The sequence below is a fragment of the Vombatus ursinus genome, unplaced genomic scaffold, assembly GCF_900497805.2.
Source record: "Vombatus ursinus unplaced genomic scaffold, bare-nosed wombat genome assembly UNPS02014818.1, whole genome shotgun sequence".
Taxonomy (NCBI): domain Eukaryota; kingdom Metazoa; phylum Chordata; class Mammalia; order Diprotodontia; family Vombatidae; genus Vombatus; species Vombatus ursinus.
The window spans coordinates 17466818-17492937 of record NW_020954596.1 but is presented as its reverse complement, the minus strand read 5'-3'; the positions used below and the strand labels follow the sequence as shown (position 1 = coordinate 17492937).

The 26120-nt window shown below is 38.5% G+C and overlaps 1 protein-coding gene across 1 annotated transcript in view; it reads left to right on the top strand.

Moving 5' to 3' along the window:
- The first annotated feature begins 9047 nt into the window (after positions 1-9047).
- STK32B (serine/threonine kinase 32B) overlaps positions 9048-26120 on the top strand; it is a 264794-nt gene continuing 247721 nt past the window's right edge. Inside the window, exon 1 of the mRNA XM_027836560.1 lies at positions 9048-9181. Within this exon, the coding sequence (XP_027692361.1) occupies positions 9063-9181 (119 nt within the window). The 5' untranslated portion in view covers positions 9048-9062. The remainder of the gene's footprint in view (positions 9182-26120) is intronic.

The following is a 26120-nucleotide window of genomic DNA, read 5'->3' as shown; positions in this document are numbered from 1 at the left end:
CCAAGCTTTCTGATTTTAAGTTCATTGGTCCTTGTCCTGTCACCAGTTCTCGTCCCCTGTGTCACAAGACCCATTGTTATCTTGGCCAAAAGATTCTGTCATTGACCAGAAACCCTGGTAGCTCTCATTGTGTATTGGTTACCTTCTTCTCCATCACATGAGTGGCCCAAGGACATTCACCCACAAAGCAGGTCCACTCTTGCCTCCTGGTTTATTTACGCTATTCCCCTTCTTCCCTTGGTTTACTTCAGTCTGCTGGAGCAGATGGATCACCCCGTTAAACGTCAGTGTCCTTTTTGTAAAACAAAGGTGAGAAAGAACACTAAGAGTACTGCCCTTCCAGGGCTTTTGTGAAGCTCCAATGACAACAGACAGGGGAGTGTTTTGTAATCACAAAGTGCTACATAAATGAGAAGCTAGTTTCCAGAGTCAGTCTGGGTCAATGAGAGAGTACTGGACTTGGAATCAGAAGAAACTCTGGCATTGGCTAGTGTGTGACCTTGGCAAGTCATTAATTCATTCAATGAACATTTTTTAAAGAATCTACTATGTGTGTGATGGAAAATCCAGAGAAAGAACTGATGGACTCTGAATGAAGATCAAAGCTTACTATTTTTACTTTTTTTTTGTTTTCTTCCCCTCCCTGTGGCTTTTCCTTTTGTTCTGTTTCTTCTTTCATAACATGACTAATGTAGAAATATGTTTAACATGATTGCACATGTCTAACCTATACCAGATTGTTTCCTGTCTTGTGAAGGGGTAGGAGAGGGAGGGAGAAAAATTTGGAACTCAAAATCTTATAAAAAATGAATGTTGAAAACTATCTTTACATGTAATTTGAAAAAAAAAATACTATTTACATTAAAAAAAAGAACAAACAAAAAAGAATCTACTATGTGTGAAGTACGGTGTTAGGTGCTGAGAGAGTCCCTGCTCCTGCCTTCAAGGAGCTTACAGGCTAGTAAGGGTATATGACACAAACATTGATAACTAGAATACACAGCATTCTAGAATAAGGATATGAGAAAATTTTAAAACAAAGTACGTAAGGATTGAGGAGGGAAGCCACTCCCTGATGAAGGGGCTGGGCATAACCACTCCCCATCCAGAGCCCATAATTGCCCCCTTATCTTTTTATGACTTCTAAGCTCTCTCTTCTCCACTATACTTTGTCCCCCTCCCCACCCCCCACACTCCATATGTCCTTACCAAAGTTGGGAGACTTTCAGTTGATATTTGGTCTCTTCTCATGTGTATGAATTTGTAAAAAGCACTGGGCCTGGAGTCAGGAAGAACAGAGTTCAGATTTGGCCTCAGACACTTATTGGCTGTGTAAACCCGGGCAAGTCACTTATCCCCTGTTTGCCTCAGTTCACTCATCTGTAAAATGGGGATAACAACAGCACCTACTTCCCAGGGCTGTTGTAAAGATCAAATAAGATAAGTGTAAAATGCTTAGCATAGTTCCTGGCATATAGTAAGTGCTACATAAATGTTAGCTATTGTAATGATGATGATGATGATGATATTGATGTCAACCTCTGCTTGTCTCAGTTTCCTTGTATGTAAAATGGAGATAATAGCACCCACCTGCCAGGGTTGTGAGGTTCACATGAGGTAATAATTGTAAAGTCCTTAGCATAATTCCTGGCTCATAGTGGGCATTATATAAATATTAGCTGTTACTATTAACGAGGATTCCACAATCATCCTTGTTTATTTGATGTCTTCACCAACTTCTCTATGCATGCATGAATGAATGAATCAGTGAATAAAGCATTTATTAAATGCCTACTATGTGGAAAATGCTCTGCTGAGTGCTGGGGATATATATAGAAAAGCAAGACAGTCTGCTCTCAAGGAGCTCATGTTCTAATGGGGGAGACAACACATATGGGAGGTTTCAACTCCAAGTCAGCTGGAAAGGTCCCATGGTCCTTAGGGTACAATCACAAAACAGATGGGAATGCTTTTTCTTTAATGTCATTTCTACTGGTTAAATAATATCAGTTTCTGATGGCGAGATGTTTGACTATGTAAAAGACTTTTTTTCTGCATCTTTACTAGCCATGACTCTAACACTGGTAGGAGCAGTTGCCAGGCTGAAGCCCCACAGAGGTTACTTCCCAGGATGATATTTGAGGACCCTAAACTGGAACCAATGGAGTCCCAAGACTCTTGAGTTCATGTTCCTGGAATGTATCCATCAGAATCTGAGGGGAAATAGAGGAACAGGTGGTGGTGGTGGTGGTCGTGGTGTGTGTTCTCTAGATGTTAGTTGCCTGTTTCCATAGAAGTCCCCATCCTAAGCTCTATGTCACAGTTTTATACAGAACATTTCACATAGAAAAGAATAATTTTCCACCACATCCATAGCTTAAGTGAGGTGACTGGGACTTTGCCTCGGGATGCCAAATTAGAGGGTATTGCAATCCTTGTAACAAAGTCTAACACTTTAGCAGCATAGGAATCACAGAACTTGGTACTTATTCAGTTAGAATAATCATTTAAAATAGGAAGGTACCAGATGGCAGCTGGGCTGATTTCCCTGCCTTGCTCTGCTGCTTCCACTCCCACCCTAAGCATGGTGGCCTCCTCAGCAGCAACCTTTTGCCAGTGTCCTGCTGTCTCCATTTACTCCCCGTTGGGTAAGGTTCTCTTACATCCAACATGACACTTGTTAGGTGCAAATAGTCCTAGTTATGACTTTGGTTTCCATTGACACTAAGCAAAGAATTATTTCAAAGTTGCATTAATGCCCAAATTAATAATTGCTAATGCTAAAAGCTCAAGTTTTCACAGTCTTTTCAAACAATTAACAAATCATCAAGCATTTTTAAAATTTTTTTAAAAATTTATTTATTTTTAGTTTTCAACATTCACTTCCACAAGATTTTGAGTTCCAAATTTTCTCCCCATCTCATCCCTCCCCCCTCCCTAAGATGGCATGCATTCTGTATATCTCTTCCCTTAATCTGCCTTCCCTTCTATCTCTCCCCCCACTTCTCTTATCCCCTTCCCCTTCTATTTTCCTGTAGGGAAGGATAGATTTCTATATCTCATATCCTGTATTTCTTATTTCCCAGTTTTATGTGAAAGCAATTTTTTTTAACATATGTTTTTAAAGCTTTGGTTTCCAAATTTTCTCCCTTCCTCCCTCCCCACCCACCTTCATTGAAAAGGCAAGCAACTCGATACAGACTACATGTGTAGTCATACAAAACACTTCCATGGTAGTCATGTAGTGAAAAATAAAGTGTATTTCTCTTTATCCTATCTCACCCCCCATTTATTCTATTGTCTCTTTTGACTCTTTTCCTCCTCAAAATTGTTTGCTTCTGATTACCCTCTCCCCCAATCTGCCCTCCCCTCTATCATCTCCCTGCTCTCTTGTACCCTCCCTGCCTATTTTCCTGTAGGGTAAGATAGATTTCTATACCCAATTGAGTGTATATGTTATTCCCTCCTTAAGCCAAATCCTCTGAGAATAAGATTCCCTCATTCCCTCTCACCTTCCCCCATTTCCCCTCCACTATAAAAGCCTTTTCTTGTCTGTTTTATGTGAGATTATTTACCCCATTCTACCTCTCCCTTTCTTCTTCTCCCAGTATAATCCTCTCTCGCCCCTTAATTTTATTCTCCAGATATTACCCCTTCATCTTCAACTCACCATGTGCCCTCTATCTTCCTATCTATCTATCTATCTATCTATCTATCTATCTATCTATCTATCTACATACATATAATTTTTTCTTTCCAACTACCCTAATACTGACAAACGTCTCATGAGTTACAATATCATCTTTCCATGCAGGAATGTAAACAGTTCAACCTTAATAAGTCTCTTATGATTTCTCTTTCCTCTTTACTTCTTCATGTTTCACTTGAGTCTTGTATTTGAGAGTCAAATTCTCTATTCAGCTCTGGTCTTTTCTCAAGAATGCTTGAAAGTCCCCTATTTCACTGAATGTCCATTTTTCCCCTGAAGGATTATACTCAGTTTTGCTGGGTAGGTGATACTTGTTTGTATTCCTATCTCCTTTGCCCTCTGGAATATTATATTACATGTCCTCTGGTCTCTTAATGTAGAAGCTGCTAAATCTTGTGTTATCCTGATTGTGTTTCAACAATACTTGAATTGTTTCTTTGTGGCTGCTTGCTTCCTTGACCTAGGAACTCTGGAATTTGGCTACAATATTCCTAGAAGTTTTCCTTTGGGGATCTCTTTCAGGAGGGGATCGGTGGATTCTTTCCATTTCTATTTTACCCTCTGGTTCTAAAATATCAGGGCAGTTTTCCTTGATCATTTCTTGAAAGATGATGTCTAGGCTCTTTTTTTGATCATGGCTTTCAGATAGTCCAATAATTTTTAAATTCTCTCTCCTGGATCTATTTTCCAGGTCAGTTATTTTTCCAATGAGATATTTCACATTGTTTTCTATTTTTTCATTCTTTTGGATTTGTTTTACAGTGTCTTGATTTCTCATAAAGTCACTAGCTTCCAATTGCTCCACTCTAATTTTTAAGGAAGTATTTTTCTTCAGTAAGCTTTTGGACTTCCTTTTCCAATTGGCCAATTTTGCTTTTTTAGGCATTCTTGTCCTCATTGGCTTTTTGGACCTCTTTTGCCATTTGAATTATGCTATTTTTTAAGGTGTTATTTTCTTCAGTATTTTTTGAGGTCTCCTTTAGCAAGCTGTTGACTTACTTTTCATGATTTTCTTGCATTACTCTCATTTCTTTTCCCAGTTTTTCCTCTATTTCTCTTGTTTCTCAAACCCCTTTTTGAGCTCTTCCATGGCCTGGGACTGATTTGTATTTTTCTTGGAGGCTTTGGATGCAGGGGCTTTGACTTTGTTGCATTCTTCTGTTTGTATGTTTTGATCTTCTTTGTTACTAATGAAAGATTCTATAGTCTGACTGTTTTTGGACCTTTGTTTATTCATGATCCCAGACAACTACTTGAGTTTTAAACTCTTTGTTAAGGTAAAAGTCTGCTTCCAGTGTGGAGAATGTACTGTCTCAAGCTTCAGGGGTTTGGTGAAGCTGTTTTCAGAGATACTTCTAGGGACCTGTAAATTTTCAGTTCTTCCAAGTTGGTATGATAAGGGGGAAGGTGTCTACTCCTTTCCTGGTCAGTGATCCATTCTATGAGTGACCACAAGCACTCTTTTCTGCCTTGGAAATGTGAGGAGGATTTCCTCTCCACCAGCACTACAAGCTCTACCATCCCAGCACTCCTCCTCACCTGATGACAGCCACCCAAAACTGTGACCCAGATCCCTGCATAGGCAAAACAAGAGAATCCTTCACCAGCAGAGAGATCCCTGCAATGCTCCTCTGATCAGCCACTTGATTCCCCCTCATTCTGTGGGCTAGAAGCAGCTGCCACCCTACGGCCAAGCTCAGCAAGCATTTATTAAGTATCTGCTATGTGCGCCCAGGCACTGTGCTAGATATTAGGGATACATATACAAAGAATGAAACTATCTCTTCTTGAAAAGAGTTTATATTCTAATGGGGGAAAACAACAAATACATATAATAAGTATATGCTGGATAACTATAAAGGAAATAACGACAAATTAATATATAAGTTAAACACAAGGTAATTTGGAAGGGAAAGCAATAGCAATTGGGTGAGCAGGAACGGCTTCATGTAGAAAGTGATGCTTATGTTGAATCTTGAAAGAAGTGAAGGTTCCTGTGAAGGGTAGGGAAAAAGATAATAATCAGGCATGGGGGACAGCCAGAGCAAAGGCATGGAGATTGGGCACAGAGTTCCTTGGGTAAAGAAGAGAAAGCTAGTTTGGTTGGATTGTGAAGAATGGGAAGAAGGGTAATATTCATGAGATTGAAGCCCCTCCCTGAAAATAGCCCCATGAGATAGGAAGTGCAGGTATTATTCCTCTTTTACAAACAAAGAAACTGAGGCTTAGAAAAGTTTTGACTTACCATGATTACACAGTTATTAAATGGCAGAGCCAGTACTCAAACCCAGGTCTATAATAAATTATTTATTAATCTCATCTATTCTCTTATTTCAATGGGCTAGAATATAGATCAAATGAAGAAATTTATGTGGACATGCTTTTAAAAAATATAGAGCACTACATAAATGCACAGAGTTATAATTAATGTTAATACTAGTAGTAATAATAATTCCTATTTACAGAGTTTAAAACTTATTTTTTAATGAACAAAAATCATCTTTTCTTACTCCAACCTCCACCTATACTGAAAAAAGGACAACAAAATCATTGTAACATAAGTGCATAGTGAAACAAAATAAATCAATGCATTGGTCATGTCTCTATATGTATGTATGTATGTATGTATGTATGTATGTATCTCTCTCTTTCTATATGTGTGTTCAATCTGTACTTGGAATCTATCACCAGTGTGTCACGAAGTGGGTAGCATCATTTATCATCAGTCCTCTGGAATCATGATTGGTTATTATGTTGAACAGAGTTCTTCAGTCCTTCAAAGTCATTTGTCTTTATAATGTTGTTATTGTATAAATTGTTCAGTTTCTGCTGATTTCGTTCTCCATTAGTTTTTACAAGTCTCAGGTTTCTCTGAAATCATCCCTTTCATCAATTTTATAACATAATTTTCCATTAAATTTATACACCATAATTTATTTAGATATTCCCCAATTGATGGGCACCCTCTCTAAGTTTCTAGTCATTTGCCACCACAAAAAGAAACGTTATTAACTTTTTTTACATACTGGTCCTTTTCTTCTTTCTTCGAGTGAAAGACTATACACAGCTTAGTGATTTTGGGGATATATTTCCTAATTGCTTTATAATATGACTGGATCAAGTAACAGCTCTACCAACAGTGCCTGTTTTCCCATAACCCCTCTAGCATTGTCATATTCCTTTATTGTCAACTTTTCCAATCTGATGGGTGTGAGGGCTACCTTAGAGTTGTCTTAATTTGCATTTCTCTAAATATTAGTGATTTTGGAGCATTTTTTCACATGGCTATTGATAATTTGGATTTCATTCTTTGAGAGCTGCCTTTTCATGGAAAACTTCTGCTTCCAGGAGCCAAGATGGCAGAGTAAAAAGGTAGTCGCTCTCATCCTCCCCTATCAACCTCTGAAAACCCAGAAAATATCACCCCAGAAAAAGCCCTGGAACAGCAGAACCAGAAGAAAGACAGGGAGCAACTGTGCAATAGCCCAAGTAGCTAGAGGGATTAACAGGAAAGGCCCCTCTTACCCTGGGGGAAGAGGAGCAGTATGGAAAGGGAGGCATCCCAGCCAGCTAGCAGAAAGACCCACTTTAGTACACCAGGAGGAGATCCTGGAGCCTTGGCATTCTACAGCAAATGGGTCCAGTGCCTCAGCAAAAATAAGGGAAGCAGCACTACAAAGAGCCCTAGGTGGATAAACACCCTGCAGCATTCATCTGAAAGGAGCTGAAGAAAGCAACCTAGAGTTGCCAAAAGTTCCAGCCTTGCTGATGCCAGCCCAATACCAGGTAAGCTATCAGAATCCTACAGCCTCCAACTGACAACCAGGAGGAGATCCTGAAGTCCAGGTGTTTGAGCAGGCAAACACCAACACCTGGATCTCCAAGCACCTCAGTGAGGGCAGGGGAACCAGTGAAAACCAGCTCAGAAAACCACCAGGTGCCTCGGCATTCTACAGCAAAGGGGTCTCCAAGAGCCTCAGCAGAACTAAGGGAGGCAGCACTGCAAGGGGCCCCAGGCAGATAAACACCCTGCAGCACCCATCTAAAAGGAGCTGAAGAAGGCTAAAGGAAAGGAAAAGCAGGCAACCTAGATTAACCTGAAAGTCCCAGCCTTGCTGATTCCAGCCCAACACCAGGTAAGCTGCCAGAACCTTGCAGCCTCCGATTGTCAACATAAGAGGTTCTAGCACACAAAGCCAGTAACCAAGACCTAGGCTCCCAACACAAGGAGCTTGGGTCTGCTCCCCACCAGGAGATCTCAATCTCTTGAAAGGCCAGGGAACAAAGAATCGCCATGAGTAAAAAGAAATGTACCATAGATTCATATTATGAGAGGAATGAAGATCAAGACAGAAATTCTGAAGAGGACAACATTGTCGACAAACCTATATCTGCAACATCAAAAGGGAATGTGAACTGGTCTGAAGCCCAAAAAGCCTTCTTAGAAGAGCCCAAGAAGGATTTTAAAAGTCAAATGAGAGAGGTAGAAGAGTCCTTAAAAATACAATTGGCCAATTGGAAAAAGAGTACACTGAAGAAAGCAAGTCCCTAAAAAACACAATTGGCCAACTGGAAAAAAAATACACTGAAGAAAACAAATCCCTTAAAAATACAATTGTCCAATTGGAGAAGGAAGTACAAAAACTAACAGAAGAAAACAATTTGTTAAAAATTAGAATTGGACAAATGGAAATTAATGACTCTATGAGAGAGCAAGAATCAGTCAAACACAAACAAAAAAAATGGAAAAACAGATGAAAACGTAAAAAGCTCATGGGTAAAACAACTGACCTGGAAAATCTATCCAGGAGAGACAATTTAAAAATTATTAGTATACCTGAAAATCATGATTAAAAAAAGGGAGCTTTCTGTTCATATTTCTTGATCATTTGTCACTTGGTGGATGACACAGCCCTTTAAGGTTTACAAAGTGCTTTCCTCACAACCATCCTGTCAGGTGGATAGGTGCAGACATTATTATTCCCATTTTACAGAGGAGAAAACTGAGACTCAGAGAGGTGAGGCAATATGCCAATTAGTCACACAGCTAGTAAGTTTCCTGGCTGATATATGATCCATCCTGGCGAGGTCTCTTGGCTTAAGATCTCACTAAACAATCATTGTAATTATGATTAGGCTAAGGCTGTCATAACAAGAAGGTCATGTGATATTGCTTTTTTTTTACGTCATCGGTAATAGAACTATTGTGTTGTAAAGGCTGATGAAAGATAGCCTGGTAAAGCACATGTGAGTGAGTTTGAACAGGATGTGAATTTCACCATGTACATGAACTGTTTTCTGTAACTTGCTCCTCACTCAGGTATGCATTGTGCAGAAAAGAGACACAAAGAAAATGTATGCCATGAAATACATGAATAAACAGAAGTGTATTGAGAGGGATGAAGTGCGGAATGTCTTCAGAGAGCTCCAGATCATGCAGGGCCTAGAACACCCTTTCTTAGTCAATTTGTGGTGAGTAAATCTCATTTTTTTAACTTCTATGATACCTGCATTATGAATTCCTCATGGAATAAATTCAAATCATGCTCAGTTGAAAGTATTCTTGATGTTATAAAGAAATACATATTTCCTTTCCTTGATTGGGTTTATAAGTTGATAACATTAGAAGATACAGTTTGTGCTCAAATATTTAAGTACAACCAGTTGCCTTGTTTTTTCAGTTTTCACAAAACTGCTACCAAGAAAAAAATGAATAGAGAAGACACCTCTTACCCTTTATCCATCTTTGGGAAAGTATATGTGCAACCTCTGATTTGAGGGCTTTTCTGGTCAACTGATCATTTTTGTCTTTATATAGGTATGTGCCTTCCATTGACTCAGAATATAAACTCTTTAAGAGCAGGAATTATCTTTGGTTCGTTTATTCATTCATTTGTTTATTTTTGTGTCCTTGGTGCCATGCACATTGTAGGTGCTTTATCAAAGTTCGTTGGATTGGATTAGATTTGCCAGTTTGACTGCCTTGGGGTAAATTTGGAAGAATAGTGTCCTCAATGAATACATTAGTCATAAAATGGCCTTGGAAGAGATTTAATTTTTTTGTGAACTAATGAATGTGTGAAAAGCTTCAAGGGAATAAAAAGTGGAGACATCAAAGAGCAATTTAGCTAGGCAACTAATCAGACTGATCAGAGGACTAGATCAGAAGTAATCCCTTCCTCCACAATGGCTGGCCTTTTACTAGCCAAGGTGTGTATAGGGAAATATTATATAAGGAACACATTCTGCCACTTTTCAGTAGTGCCCTGCTTAACTGATTATTTTCCAGACCACTAAATAGGAAAATATGAAGAGAAACAGCTTTGTCATATGTGAAAAATATGCCTTATTTCATCCATTGTCTTAATTTCTCCAATTCACCTTCAGACAGAACAGCTCCCTGAACACAGAATCATAGTTTATTGTAGATAAGACCTTAGATATCATCTAGTCCAGCCTCTTCTGCTAATAAATGAGGAAAATTGAGACCCAGAAAGGTTAGTGACTTGCCCAAGGTCACATCGTTGCTAAGTTGCAGATCTGGGAAGACTTGAGCCTAGATTTGGATTTCAAGTTCAATACTCTTTCCACTACATCACAAAGAAAATAATCAGCACACACGGATGGAACACTGCCAGTGGGAAGGTAGGAGAGTACCAGGAAACACATTGTAGATGTTATAATTTTGGAAGAAAATTGTGGGAAAAATGTATAAATTGCATATAAGTGGTTGAGTAGGAGTTACAATGCCTTCCATCTGTTGGGCACACAATCAAACACTGAGAATTGGGGTCTACTAAGAGTCATCCCATTCTAAGAGGCCTTCGATGGGATTGTGATATTTGGAAGAGGAGGTACACTTACCTTAGAAATACTATTTAATTTTCTACTTTTTATCTTATTCCCATTGTCTTTGACACACAAAAATGTTGATTGCAGGCTTTCTATTATTATTCTTGTCAGATAAAGAATGAAACATTTGCCTTGGGGTAGTGGGTGATAAAGTGGACAGGGCACTAGGCCTGTATTCAGAAAGACCTGAGTTCAAATCTGGCCTCAGACACTTATTAGCTATGTGACCCTGGGCAAGTCACTTAACTGCTGTTTGCCTCAGTTTCCCTGTCTATAAAGTGGGGATAATAATAGCATCTACCTCCCAGAGTTATTATGAAGCTCAAATGAGATAATAATTGCAAAGCACTTAGCATAGAACCTGACACAAATAAGTGCTATAAAAACTTTTTCTATTATTATTATTATTATTATTATTATTAACAATTCACATTTTTCTAGGGCTTTAAAGTTTACAAAGCATTCTTCTCATAACTTGTAAGAAAGGTCATTCATACAAGAATCATTGCTCCTATTTTACTGATGAAGAAATTGAAACTGTGAGAGTTAAAGTGACCAGCCCACAGTCACTCATGCAGGAAGTCTAAGGACAAGGGAAACCCTCAGACTTTTGGTACCTATCCAGCGTTTTTCCCACTATGTCCTATTTCCTCCCTCTAACCTCAGTCATTTTTAAGCTTCTCCTCATGCTTTCTTTTCTCAATTCACTTTTGCCCCCTGGTTGCTGGGGGGAAAGGGATCATTTTCTGGGGGTGTTTTCTAGTGCTCACGAGAACACTATCACACTATATTAGGTGAACAGCATCTTTTGATCTCATTATAGGGAGAATGAGTTATCATAGCCTTGGAATGCCTGATAATTCCCTTTCTCGCTATTTTCTTTCTTGTGACATGTACTAGAACTAGAACAGGTGGAAATGCCGAATATATTAGTTTGCTTGACAATTTTGACTAGGCATAATTAATGTAGCTTGATCTTTTCAGCAAGTAATTGCTTAAACTGAGTAATAGAGCACCAGATTTTTTTGCTTCACGTGAGGAGCGGTGGTCTAGTTTGCCTGGGCTGGGAGTGAGAGAAGAGAAAACTGGAGCAAAAGAAGAAAAGCAAAAGAAGGAACATTAAAGATCTCTATGTGGTCACAAGAGCCCTTGGAAGATATGGAGTAGTTTGGTTTCCCCAAGCAGATGGCATTTAAATGACAAAGAAGTGATGATTTATTTTGCCTTTAGATGATAGTTTCAAAATCATGAACATTTACCTGGTAGGTTCTTTATTCATCAAAATCTATAGATTGCTAAGACTTCTTACCCAAAGCAGGAGTAACTTCTGTAATTTTTATCATTCAGTGCACATACACAGGATGGCATAGCAAAAAGAATGTTGGACTTGGCATGAGAAAACTTAAATTCAAATCCTAACTCTAGTACTTAGCACCATATAATCTTGAACACAAGGGATCTTAGCCTGATGTTTATTAACTTAGGTTCCCTCAGCTGCCATGTTTCAATATGGCCAGTTTTCCTTGTAATTTTATATATTTGATATTACACATCCAAAAACATTATTCTGAGAAAGGGTCCATAGGTTATACCTGACTGCCAAAGGGGTCCATGACATAACAGAGTATGATCTCTATAGATCTCATGACTAGAGTATGGTTTTGGTTTCATGTTTGCCTGTGTGACTGTTTATTTATTCATCTGCTTATTTTTCTATTAGTTTCATCCATCTATTAATCTACTTATTTATTTATTTACTCATATTTTTTTTGTTTATTTTTCAGTATTTATTTACCTGGAGGAAGCTAGGTAGCACAGTGGTTAGAGTGCTGAGCCTAGCGTTAGGAAGACCTGAGTTTTAATGTGGCCTAAAATACTCCCTAAATGTGTGACTCTGGGCAATTTACTTAATCTCTATTTACCTCAGTATTCCCAACTGTAAAATGGAGATAATAATCCCACATCTCCTCTAGCACATACCTACCAGGGTTGTTGTGACAATCAAATGATGTACTATTTATAAAGCACTCAGCACAATGCCTAGCATATAGTAGGTGTATAATAAATTCTTGTTCCCTCTACCATCTATTAATTAATTCTTTTACTTATCTTTCTGCCCTTGTATCCATTTATTTATATATTCATTCATTCATTACTTACACACTGAAGTCATATGGTATAATACAATAGCTCTTAACCTGTAGTTCATGAGCTTGTTTTTTAAAAATGTTTTGACAATTGCATTTCAATATAATTGATTTCCTTTGTAATCCTCTGTACTTAATTTTGTACATGATTCTGAGAAGGAGTCTATGGGTTTCATTAGACAGCCATAGGGGTCCACGTCTCACACAAGGTTAAGGGTTCTGGTGCAGTGGGATGAATACTATAGTGTGAATCAAGAGACCAGCACACTTCCATTTACTGGTTGTGGTCCTGAGTTTCTCCATTTGTAAGACAAGTTTGAATCAGGTAAGTTCTGATGACTCTTAGATGTCGGATTCTAAAAAAATCTTTCTTTCCAACATGGCCAGGCCAATTCACAGCTCCCCTAACAGTTTATTAATTTGTCAGTTTCCCCACATCCTTGCCAGAATTTGTTCTTTTCCTTTATCTGTCATCTTTGCCAGTGTGTTGGGTGTGAGGTAGAATCTCAGAATAGCTTTAATTTTCATTTTTAGAGATTTGGAACATTTTTTATATGGCTGTTGATGGCTTGGATTTCTTCTTTTGAAAATTGCTTTTTTCAACATGTATGAATTGGGAAATAACCTTTGTCCTTATAAATTTGAATCAATTTCTTATGTATGTTCACAATGAGACCTTTATCAGAGAAACATAATACAAACATTTTTTCCCATTGAGTTCTTTCCCGTATAATTTTAACTGCATTGGATTTGCTTGTGTAAAAACATTTTAAATTTATGTAATCAAACAACTAGTAAATGTCAGAGCCAGGACTTGAACACAGATTTTTCAACTCCAAATCTAGTGTTCTTGGTTCTGCACCATGATGGCATAGGGACTCAGAATTATGCTTCTTCTTGAGAAAAAAAAATGGTGGAATTAATAAGAAAAATGTAAAATGTCTTGCTGAGATCATGGGAACAAAATAATTAACAAGCTCTTCTGGTTGGAAGAAACAAGTGTCACTGTACTTTGAGCCAAAGGAAGTAAGAGCTCAGCAGTTTTTTTTTTCTTCAAGGACAACTACAGAAAACTGAATCAGCATGAAATCTGCTGTAATGGAAAATGTTTACTCACCAAGAGGAATTTAATTACATTTGAAATTTTGGTGTTGCTGATCTTGGAGCTTTCATAGTTCTTGGAAGTAATAGATAAAGTGAAAGGAGGAAAAGCAATAATTCTTGAGATGCAGTATGGCCAGGAGACCTGGGTAAGATTTCTGGTTTCCTACCTGTGTGAGCATGGGCAAGTCACTTTTATTTTTTGGGCCTCAGTTTCCTCATCTGTAAAATTAAGGAGTTAGACTAAATGATATGGTATGCTGGAAAGAACACTAAATTTGGAGTCAGAGCTGATTTGGAGCCCTGTGTTGCTAACTCTGTGACCTTAGGCAAGGCACTTTAATTTGTCTGAGTCTCAGTTTCCCCATCTATAAAACAAGCAAGTTGGATTTTTTCCAAAGTCCTTTCTAGCTCTAAATCTAGAACCCTAGCTAAATATTTCTGCAGAGCCCCAAAGATGAAGGGCAAGGCTTTGCTGTCCTTCATGTTAGGATAGTAGGGTGCATTATGTGTATGTGTACACTTACTGATGGCTGAGCTCTGGAACATTTTCTCACCCAGAGAGGTTTCAGTAATCATTGACTGGTCTGTGAATATGTACAAATCAAAGACTTCATGAGACAAGACTGGCAAAATCTGACAGATCTAAGGTACAATATAAAATGTTAATCAAAAAAAGGATGCCAAAGGATCAATAGAGCAACTACTAGTTAATAAACTGGCCCTCGAACATGCACAGTTTGATAATTAAACATCAATACTATATTGATCAATGATGAATGGTTATTGATTGCAGACAGTTCTTTATCATTTCCATTATGAGTTGTTTTCTCTAACTTTTCTTATCTGTTGTGAGTTTTGTTTTATCTTTGACTATCAGGGTACTTTAAAAACAACAGTCTTTCTAACGTTGTTTCTAAAACATTCTATGTCCTAAGACCTTCCCCTCCCCTTCATTACATTTTACCAGGGCAGGGCTGTTCATTGTTTTTTTGTTTTTTTTGGGGGGGGGTGTCTCTATATCCCTAGCACTTAGCACAGCACTTGGATACATGGTAGACAAGTTTAATAAATGCAAGTTGAATTAAACTGAATCCCTGTCAGTTGGGATATTTCAAGTGCTAAGATCCCTTTTTCTGATGTTCTATTATCTTGTGAAAGGAGGGTTAGGACCTGAAGATATAGATTTATGTTTAACACTGGAAAGAATGCTCAAATGATTAAGCCCCAGTTTGAATGACACCATCTCCGTGAAGCCTTCCCTAATCCTTTCCAACCCTACTCCAGAGAAAACAAATGTTAATTCAAAAAAAAAAATTAAAAATAAAGAATGTAAGCTCTGGGAGGGTAGGGATGATGCTTTTTTCCTTCCTTTTTATTCACAGCCTCAGGACAGCATTTGAGACATGTGAAGTGTTTGATAAATGCTTGTTAATTTATTGTTCTACAGGATTCTCAAGACGTAAGTTTCCATTTCATCAAATAGGGAATTCAACAGTGTCTACAATGTCTTGCTTATCTCTTATCTTTGTTCAAACCACTTTATGTGGAATAGCCATAACTCCTCTTCTCCCATCCATCAGAGCTCAACCCTAATTCTATTTCGGTCCTAAAAAAACAAAAAACAAAAAACAAAAATGATATACAAATAAGAAGTCCTCATCTTACTGTCACTCAATCTAGTGGATGAGGTATGATACATTCACAAATAATCATTGTAATACAAACAAAGGTAAAACAACAGAGACAGCAATCCTAGCAGAGTGGACAGACACTGGACTTAGAGTTAGAAAGACCTAGGTTTGATTCCTACCTTACTAGTTTCATGATCACAAGCAAAACAAGTAACAGTGTCTCCCATGCAGCTTTCTAATACAATCAATTGGAAATGAATTACGGAGGGAGTTTCTACACCTGAATTTCCCCACATAGATGAAATCACAGTTCTAGACCCCACAAAAACATATAAGAAAATACAAATATTGTGCTCTGAGATATGAAGAGTGAGAAAACATTCCTGGTTGGTGGATTGGCCACACAAAAGCTTAGCCTTAAAGGGTGGGTATGATGTTAATAACATGAGAGAAGGGGGAGAGTATTATAGACAGGAAACTCCAGGAGCCAAGGTTTAGAGGGCAGAAAACTTGGGGTGCATTTGGAGGAGAGTGAATGGTCTGTTGTGTTTGGAGCACAGAATATGTTCTTGGCAAATGACATTGCCTATATAAATGTGGTCAAGCTTGATGGGTCTACAGAATAGAACCATCCAGTTGTCTTTGGTTTATCCAAATGTCCAGGAAACAGAGGCTTTGTCCTTTGTATACCATTTTCTAATAAGATAAATCTGGCCAATGTTCTTACTTTGGGGAAGAATTATTATAAAAAATTAAATGACTAAAATAACATAAAAATCCACAAAATGATCATGTCATCATTGAAAGGGAAATAGGTACATTTTATTTAAAAATCATGTAATTTGTAACAGGCATGCTAAATAGGGAGTTAAGACCTAGGTCTGGGAGTTGTAACTCTGTTGTGTGATATTGTTTGAGTTACTAAACTTCCCCAGTTTTCTGCTTTCCTTCCAATTTTGGTTACATTGGTTTTGTTTGTACAAAAACTTTTTAATTTTATATAACAAAAATTATCTATTTTACATTTTGTAATGCTCTCTATATCTTGTTTGTTCCTACATTCTTCCCTTATTCATAGATGTGACAAGTAAACTATTCCATTTTCTCCTATAAAAGACTCATTTCTCAAATATATAGAGAACTGAGTCAAATTCATAAGAATACAAGTCATTCCCCAGTTGATAAATGGTCAAAGGATATGAACAGGCAGCTTTCAGACAAAGAAATCAAAGTTATCTATAGTGACATGAAAAAATCTTCTAAATCGTTCTTGATTAGAGAGATGCAAATTACAACAACTCTGAGGTGCCACCTCACACCTATCAGTCTGGCTAATATCACAAAAAGGAAGATCATAAATTTGGAGGGGATATGGGAAAACTGGAACAGTAAAACACTATTGATGGAGTTGTGAACTAATCCACCCATTCCGGAGAACAACTTGGAGCTACGTCCAAAGGGCTATAAAACTGTGCATACTCTTTGATCCAGCAATACCACTGCTAGGTCTATGTCCTAAAGAGATAGAAAAAAGCAGAAGGACCTAGTGGTACAAAAATATTTATAGCAGCCTTTTTTGTGGTGACTAAGAATTGAAAATTGAGGGATGCCCATCAATTGGGGAATGGCTGAACAAGCTGTGGTATATGATTGTGAAGGAATATTATTGTGCTATAAGAAATGACAAGCAGGATGATTTCAGAAAAACCTGGAAAGACTTACATGAACTGATGCAAAGTAAAGTGAACAGAATGAAGATAATGTACACAGTAACAGCGATACTGTATGATGAAAAACTCTGAGTGACTTAGCAATTCTCAACAATGTAGTGATCCAAGACAATTCCTTCCTTCCTCCGTCTCTCCCTCCCTCCCTCCCTCCCTCCCTCCCTCCCTCCCTCCCTCCCTCCCTCCCTCCTTCCATCCTTCCTTCCTTCCTTCCTTCCTTCCTTCCTTCCTTCCTTCCTTCCTTCCCTCCCTCCCTCCCTTTCTTCCTTCTTGTACAAAATAACTAATATGGAAATGTTTTATATGATTGCACATGTGTAACCTACAGTAGATTTGCTTACCACCTTGGCAATGGGTAGGGAGAAGAAGGACAGAAGGATAGAATTTAGAACTCAACACTTTACAAAAATGCTGAAAATTGTTTGAACAAGTAGTTGGGGAATAAAATAAAATATTACTAAAAAAGAAAATAAAAACACTTGGCAAATCACACAATGCTATAGCAATATGAGCAGTTATCATTCTTAGTGCCACTATTACTTTGGGAATCTTCAAATCCCCTGGTCGGATTGGAGGATAGGTGAATTTATGGCTTCCTGGGAAAGCAAAGGACTGACTTAAGACTGTGCTTTTCTAAGTCTTTTCACCCAAGGATCTCAGACTAGAAAAACATCTTTGCCTTTGACATTTTTAGAGGGCAGGTGGGGTGTGACAAAATGTCAAATGATGGTAACTCTGGATGTGACATTTACTCAGTAAGTTACCTTTTTAAAACCTATGCTTTATTCTTTCTGCTCTCCTTACAAACAGAACTTCCTTTCCCCAAGCTATACGTTTTGCATACTTTTTCTTAGTTTTGTTAAACCAGCTTGAGAAATTGACAACAGTTTGTGAAGAAATGAAAATAGGAGTCATTGATAACAGTAAGAATCCTACTGGATATATATATAGCACTTTAGATAGAGAAGCATTTATTAAGTGCTTAAGATGTGTGCTTAGAATTGGGGATACAAATACAAGAAATTAAAGCAGTCCCTACCACTCATGAAGTTGGCAGTCTACTGGGGAAAGATAACACACAAAAAGGATCTAGAAAAGGAGGGAGTGGGAAGGAAGGTCATGCTCAACTGGCATGAAATTGAGATGGCTGAGAAATATCATGGAAGCCTGATCTGGTCAAGATAATGTGGCAGTTCACCTATCAGAGCCCAGGAGGGTTCCAAGGGAAGAGTTCAAGGTTCTTGCAGAGAGAATGTTGCATTGATGGCTGTGTGATGAAGTCAGCATAGTATGAAAATTATCAGAAAGTGGCATGGAGCTCTGGTTTCAAGTAAAATTAGGCAAAAGCTCATTCAGAAGTTAGAGTAGTTTTAGGGGGTGTAATCTAAGGTTCTTGTTGCAGAGGAGGTTGGGGATGATGGTTATTTTAGAATTTATTAAATATTAGCACATCCATTTTCTCATTGCATCCCGACAACTACTCTATAGAGGAAGTGAGACAGGGAATTTTTTTTTCTTCTAATTTTACGGATGAGAAAAATGAAACTCAGAGAGGTTATGACATACCCAGTATTACATGGCTAGGATCATAGCTCTAGAGATGGAAAAAACCTCCAAGTCATAGTTCAGGAGTTCTTACCTTTTTTATGTCATGGACCCCTTTGGTAGTCTGGGGAAGCATTTGGATCCTTTCTCAGAGTCATATTTTTAAGAAAAATAATGAAAGAAAATGCTAAATTTTAGTTAGAGGTAGGTGAAAATAAAATTACATAAATATGTATTTCCCCCCATCCACATTGATGGATACTAGGATCTACAGATGTCTTTGTGGATACCAGGTTAAGCACCTCCAATTTAGTCCAGTGTCTTCATTTTGCAAATAAGACTTCCATGGTCTGATGAGTCCAATGACTTGCCCAAGGTGATATAAGTACTTAGTGTAATAGGTCAGATATGATTACAGGTCCTCTGACTTCAGAGCTAGTGCTTTTTCCTCTGTACCATACCATCTTTGAGCCAGTTCTCAAACTCAGAACTGATTCCAAGTTCAGGGTCCTTCCCATTATACCATAATGCCTCAAAAATGGCACCAAGTTCCTAAAGAAATAATACTTAGAATCCATTCAGATTTGAGAAAATAATTGTATTACAGCTGGTCTCTACATTTCTTCCACAATCCTTTAGAATGACTTAAGAGGTCATCAACTTGGTACTGAATGAACTGAAGGTTTGGCATATTGTTTAACATTGTCATGAGAGGAGAAACTTCTTTTTTATTTTGATTTATTTATTTTTCATTTTCCTCATTCACTTCCACAAGATTTTGAGTTCCAAAATGTTTCCCCATCTCATCCCTCCCCCCACCCCAAGATGGCACGCATTCTGAATACCCCTTCTCCTAATCTGCCCTCCCTTCTATCTCTCCTCACCTTCTCTTATTCCCTTGCCCTTCTATTTTCCTATAGGGCAGGATAGATTTCTATACCCCATTTCCTGTATATCTTATTTCCCAGTTGCATGTGAAAACAATTTTTTTTAATTTTTGTCTTTAAAACTTTGGGTTCCAAATTTTCTCCCTTCCTTCCTCCCCACCCACCCTCATTGAGAAGGCAAGCAACTTGATACACGTTATACATGTGTAGTCATGCAAAATACTTCCATAGTAGTCATGTTGTGAAAAACTAAGTATATTTCCCTTAATCCTATCCTGCCTCCCATTTATTCTGTTCTCTCTTTTTGACCCTGTCCCTCCTTAGAAGTGTTTGCTTCTGATTATCCCCTCCCCCAATCTTCCCTCCCCTCTATCATCCTCCTGCTCTATTGTCCCCTCCCCCCCACTTTCCTGTAGGGTAAGACAGATTTCCATACCCAATTGAGTGTGTATGTTATTCTCTCCTTAAGCCAAATTCAATGAGAATAAGATTCACTCATTCCCTCTCACCTTCCCCCATTTCCTCTCCACTGTAAAAGCCTTTTTTTGTCTGTTTTATGCGAGATAATTTATCCCATTCTACCTCTCCCTTTCTCCTTCTCCCAGTATAATCCTCTCTCACCCCTTAATTTGATTCTCCTGATATCACCCCTTCATCTTCAACTCACCCTGTGTCCTCTATCTATCTATCTATCTATCTATCTATCTATCTATCTATCTATCTATCTACATATAACTTTTTCCTTCCAACCTTAATGCTGACAAAGGTCTCAAATATTATCTTTCCATGCAGGGAGGTAAACAGTTCAACCTTAATAAGTCTCTTATGATTTCTCTTTCCTGTTTACCTCTTCATGTTCCACTTGAGTCTTGTATCTGAAAGTCAAATTTTCTATTTAGCTCTGGTCTTTTTATCAAGAATGCTTGAAAGTCCTCTATTTCACTGAATGACCATTTTTTCCTCTGAAGAATTATACTCAGTTTTGCTGGGCAGGTGATTCTTGGTTGTAATCCTATCTCCTTTGCCCTCTGGAATATTATATTCCATGCCCTGTGCTTCCTTAATGTAGAAGCTGCTAAATCTTGTGTTATCCTGATTGTGTTTCAACAATACTTGAATTGTTTCTTTTTGGCTGCTTGCAATATTTTCTCCTTGACCTGGGAGCTCTGGAATTTGGCTACAATGTTCCTAGGAGTTTTCCTTTGGGGATCTCTTTCAGGTGGAGATTGGTGGATTCTTTCCATTTCTATTTTACCCTCTGGTTCTAAAATATCAGGGCAGTTTTCCTTGACTATTTCTTGAAAGATGATGTCTAGGCTCTTTTTTTTTGATCATGGCTTTCAGGTAGTCCAATAATTTTTAAATTCTCTCTCCTGGACCTATTTTCCAGGTCAGTTGTTTTTCCAATGAGATATTTCACATTGCTTTCTAATTTTTCATTCTTTTGGATTTGTTTTACAGTGTCTTGATTTCTCATAAAGTCACTAGCTTCCAATTGCTCCACTCTAATTTTTAAGGAAGTATTTTTCTTCAGTAAGCTTTTGGATTTCCTTTTCCAATTGGCCAATTTTGCTTTTTTTAGGCATTCTTGTCCTCATTGGCTTTTTGAACCTCTTTTGCCATTTGGGTTAGCCTATTTTTTTAAGGTGTTATTTTTTTCAGTATTTTTTGGGGGGTCTCCTTTAGCAAGCTGTTGACTTGTTTTTCATGATTTTCTTGCATCACTCTCATTTCTCTTCTCAGTTTTTCCTCTACTTCTCTTACTTGCTTCTCAAAATCCTTTTTGTGCTCTTCCAAGGTCTGGGACTGATTCATATTTTTCTTTGAGGCTTTGGATTTACGAGCTTTGACTTTGTTGTCTTCATCTGGTTGTATGTTTTGATCTTCTTTGTTACCAAAAGAAGATTCTATGGTCTGACTCTTTTTGCTCTGCTTGTTCATGATCCCAGCCAATTACTTGAGTTATAAACTCTTTGTTGAAGTAGAGGTCTGCTTCCAATGTGGAGAATGTATTGTCCCAAGCTTCAGGGGTTTGTACAGCAGTTTTCAGAGATACTTCTAGGGATCTGTAAATTTTCAGTTCTTCCAAGGTGGTATGATAAGAGGCAAGGTGTTTACTCCTTTCCTAGTTTGTGCTCTGATCTATGAGTGACCACAAGCAATATTTTCTGTCTTGGAGCTGTGAGGAGAATTTCCTCTCCACCACCACTACATGCTCCAACATGCCAGCACTCCTCCTCACCCAAGGACCACCACCCAGAACTGTGACCCAGATCCAAGCACAGGCAAAGCAAGAAAATCCTGCACCAGCAAAGAGATCCCTGCAATCCCTCTCTGATCAGCCACTTGATTCCCCCTCAGTCTGTGGGCCAGAAGCTCAGGAAGCAGCCACTGCCCCAGGGCCAAGCTTGGAAAGTAGGACTGGGACCTAGCTTCTCTGTCTCACCGCAGAAACAAACTTTTCTCATTGACCTTCTAAGTTGTCTTTGGCATTCATGGGTTGAGAAGTCTGGAAACTGCCACCACTGCCCGTGATTCAGTCCTCTGAGGCCTGCTCCAGGTTCGCTGCGGCCTGTGCACTCAAGTCAAACTGTGCTCCTCTCCCTGCCCGGCGTGATACACCTTTCTGATCAACCATTCAGGCTGTCTTGGGCTGGAAATTTGTTTCACTCTTTCTTTTTGCAGGTTCTGCTGCTTTAGAATTTGTTTAGAGACATTTTTACAGGTATTTTGAGGGGTTTGGAGGAGTGCTCAAGCAAGTCACTGCTTTCACTCTGCCATCTTGGCTCCGCCTGATGATTTCTTGAAAGATGATGTCTAAGCTCTTTTTTTTTTTTGATCATGGCTTTCAGATGGTCCAATAATTTTTAAATTATCTCTTCTGTATCTATTTTCCAGGTCAGTTGTTTTTCCAATGAGATATTTCACATTATCTTCTGTTTTTTTCATTCTTTTGAATTTGTTTTACAGTGTCTTGATTTCTCACAAAGTCACTAGCTTCCAATTGCTCCATTCTAATTTTTAAGGAAGTATTTTCTTCAGTAAGCTTTTGGACTTCCTTTTCCATTTGGCCAATTTTTCTTTTTAAGGTGTTCTTCTCCTCATTGGCTTTTTGGACCTCTTTTGCCATTTGGGTTAGGCTATTTTTTAAGGTGTTATTTTCTTCAGTATTTTTTGAGGTCTCCTTTAGCAAGCTGTTGATTTGTTTTTCTTGATTTTCTTGCATCTCTCTCAGTTTTTCCTCTACTTCTCTTACTTGCTTCTCAAAATCCTTTTTGAGCTGTTCCATGGCCTGGGATCAATTCATATTTTTCTTGGAGTCTTTGGATGTAGAAGCTTTGACTGTGTTGTCTTCTTGTGGTTATATGTTTTGATCTTCTTTGTCACCAAAGTAAGATTCTATGGTCTGACTCTTTTTGCTCTGCTTGATCATGATCCCAGCCAATTACTTGAGTTATAAACTCTTTGTTAAGGTAGAGGTCTGATTCAAGTGTGGAGAATGTACTGTCCCAAGCTTTAGGGGTTTTGTGCAGCTGTTTTCAGAGATACTTCTAGGGACCTGTAAATTTTCAGTTCTTCCAAGGTGCTATGATCAAGGGTGAGGTGTTTACTCTTTTCCTGGCCTTTGCATGACCACAAGCACTTTTTTTCTCCCTTGGAACTGTGAGGAGGATTTCCTCTCCAGAGCCACTACAAGCTCCACCACATCAGTGCTCCTCTTTGCCCCAGGATCACCACCCAGAACTGTGACCCTGATCCAAGCACAGGCAAAGCAAGAGAGTCCTGCACCAGGAGAGAGATCCCTGCAATCCCCCTCTGATCAGTCACTCAATTCCCCCTCAGTCTGTGGGTCAGAAGCTCCAGAAGTAGCTGTTGCCCAGGGGGTCAAGCTGGGGGACTGGGGTTGGGACCACGCTTCTCTCTCTCACCACAGTCACAGACTTTTCCTACTGACCTAAGTTGTCTTTGGCATTCATGGGTTGAGAAGTCAGGAAACCGCCACAGTTGTCTGTGATTCAGTCCTCAGAGGCCTGCTCCAGGTTTGCTAAGGCCTGCCTTGCCTACTTGCTCATGCTGAACTGCGCTTCTCTTTCCAATCAACCATCCAGGTTGTCTTGGGCTGGAAATTTGTTTCACTTTGTCTTTTTGTGGGTTCTGCTGCTTTAGAATTTGTTTAGAGCCATTTTTTACAGGTATTTGGAGGGGTTTGGGGGAGAGCTCAAGCAAGTCACTGCTTTTACTCTGCCATCTTGGCTCCACCCCCAAGGAGAAACTTCTTAAAGAAGGATGGCTAATTAGTCATGGATCATCAATGCAGGTATTATTCTCAGAACAAAGCAAAGGACCACTCATGGGGTATGTTGGAGAGGGGATTTTGGGTCTCTTTTCATCTCAATGATCTTTGAAGCCCTTTATAGCTTTAAAGTCTAACATTTTAGGTGGACTAGAGCACTCAGGCTCTGTGCTTCCTAAAATCAGGTCTACTTGTCACAATTTGCTGCTATCAATTTTGGTTCTAGTTTATGCCACATAGATGTAGCTACAGCCTGTAGATTTCTTTCTTATATCTCTTCATTTCTTCAGAGGAATATAGATCATTCCTAGTTGAGAATCAATTGTCAGAGATTAGTGGAAGAAAGTAGAAGGTGATGACTGACAGTGGTTCTAGGGAGCCTTTCTCAATAGGAAGATGCATACCTTTATGTTCTTGAGAACTACTTGAAATTCAAGACAAAAATTGGAGGAGTGAAAGTAGACCCATTCCAATCAAAGCAGAGATGTTTGCATGAATTCATTCAAGGTGGAAAGTCAATTACTTTATTCTTTGGCTCTGGTAAAAGTGCTGACAAGTTAACATATCTAAAGATAGAGAAAACAAATAGTTCCAGACTGCCCAGAGGCACTGATTTCTTTCTTCTGATTCATGATTTTGTAATTAGTGATGAGAAGTTGTAAACTATTGAATATAAAACATTTAACCTTTAGAGCACAAAAACTATTAGGAAAAGTTTACACTTCTGAAATTCCCAAGCCACTACTACTGAGATAACAGTTGCTTTGGAGGTTTAATACAATTTAGCAAGTGTCTATGTACAAGATATAGTATTTGGTGTTGGAGTACAGAGACCAAAACCTTCCCTGCCTTCAAGAAGCAGTATACTGAGAGGATACAACTCTTTTGCAAAGAAAAAACCTGAAAGCACAGCATTTCAGGGGTTGCATTTGGGGGAGGAAATCACTCACTACTGGGGTGATCATGAAAGGCCTAGTGTAAAAAGTGGCACTTGAGCTAACACTTGAAAGAAACTAGAGATCTCAAGAGGCAGGAGTGAGGAGGGGGAGAGCATTGCAGGAATAGCATGACAGAGTCATGGAGGCAAAAGCTGGAATGTCATATACAAAGAATAGGCATGCACCATATTGGTTTATAAGTTGGACACACAATGGGGAAGAATGTTAGGGTTAGGGGAAGAATGTGAAATCAGTTCAGAAAGGAAGTAGTTAGTTCTATAGTATAATGGGATATCTCTTTTGCTTGTGAAATTGTATGACTCTATAATTTCAAGGGCATTTCAAAGACTTACATGCATAGACCTATCTCTTGTTTATCTGGAACACCACCTGAAATTCCACCCTCAAGTAATTCATTTATTTGAATTCATATGTCCTCTTTTTAAGTCCACCTAAGGGTTCTTTGATGGATTCTCATATGGCATGATATCAAAGCCCTTCATCATCTTAGTTACCTTCTTCTAATTCTCTCTAGTTTATCAATGTTTTTCCCAAAATGTGATGGCCTTAACTGAAAAGGATATTCCAGATAAAATCTGATGAGGGTAGAACAGAACAGGATTTTTCACCTTCTGGTCCTGAATACTATGCAACTGAAATCACCTTAGCTTTTAGGCTGCCATATCACAGTATCAACTCATATTGAACTTGGATGGCACTAAAATCCACCATATTTTTTTCAGAAGTGGTAGTCTCCCATATGTATGTCGTGTGAAGATACATTAAAGGAGCTGGGGATGTTTGTGCTGGAAGACAGAAGGCTTAGGTATGTGGGTGTGATAAAGAGGATATCACAACACTGTGTGTATCCTAATTTATTGCTTTTATAGAGTGCTTGACATTACTGGAAAGTTATAGATGAACAAATCATTGCTACCCTGAAAGATTATGAATTTTTTTCTTTGCAAAAGGAAATTTAGTTCCATCTTAACTTGCTGGGACCACATTATATTGATGTTGCTTCTTTCCAGGATGTTCCATCTATAACCATACCTAACTCAACCTTATATTCACCTCTGTATTTTAACTCTCTCTGGCTCCTAGTTGTCTTTTTCTTCCCATGCAAGTTCAAAAGTCTCTCAAATATTAAAATACTGCCAGTTCAGTAAAGGGCTTGTCTCTGGAACTTGGTGGTGTATCTGCTCTCTTCTTCCCTTACAGCATAAGAAACAAAGAATCCTTGGCCAAACAAGAAAGATGTAGCATACTAAATCAATTCTTCAACA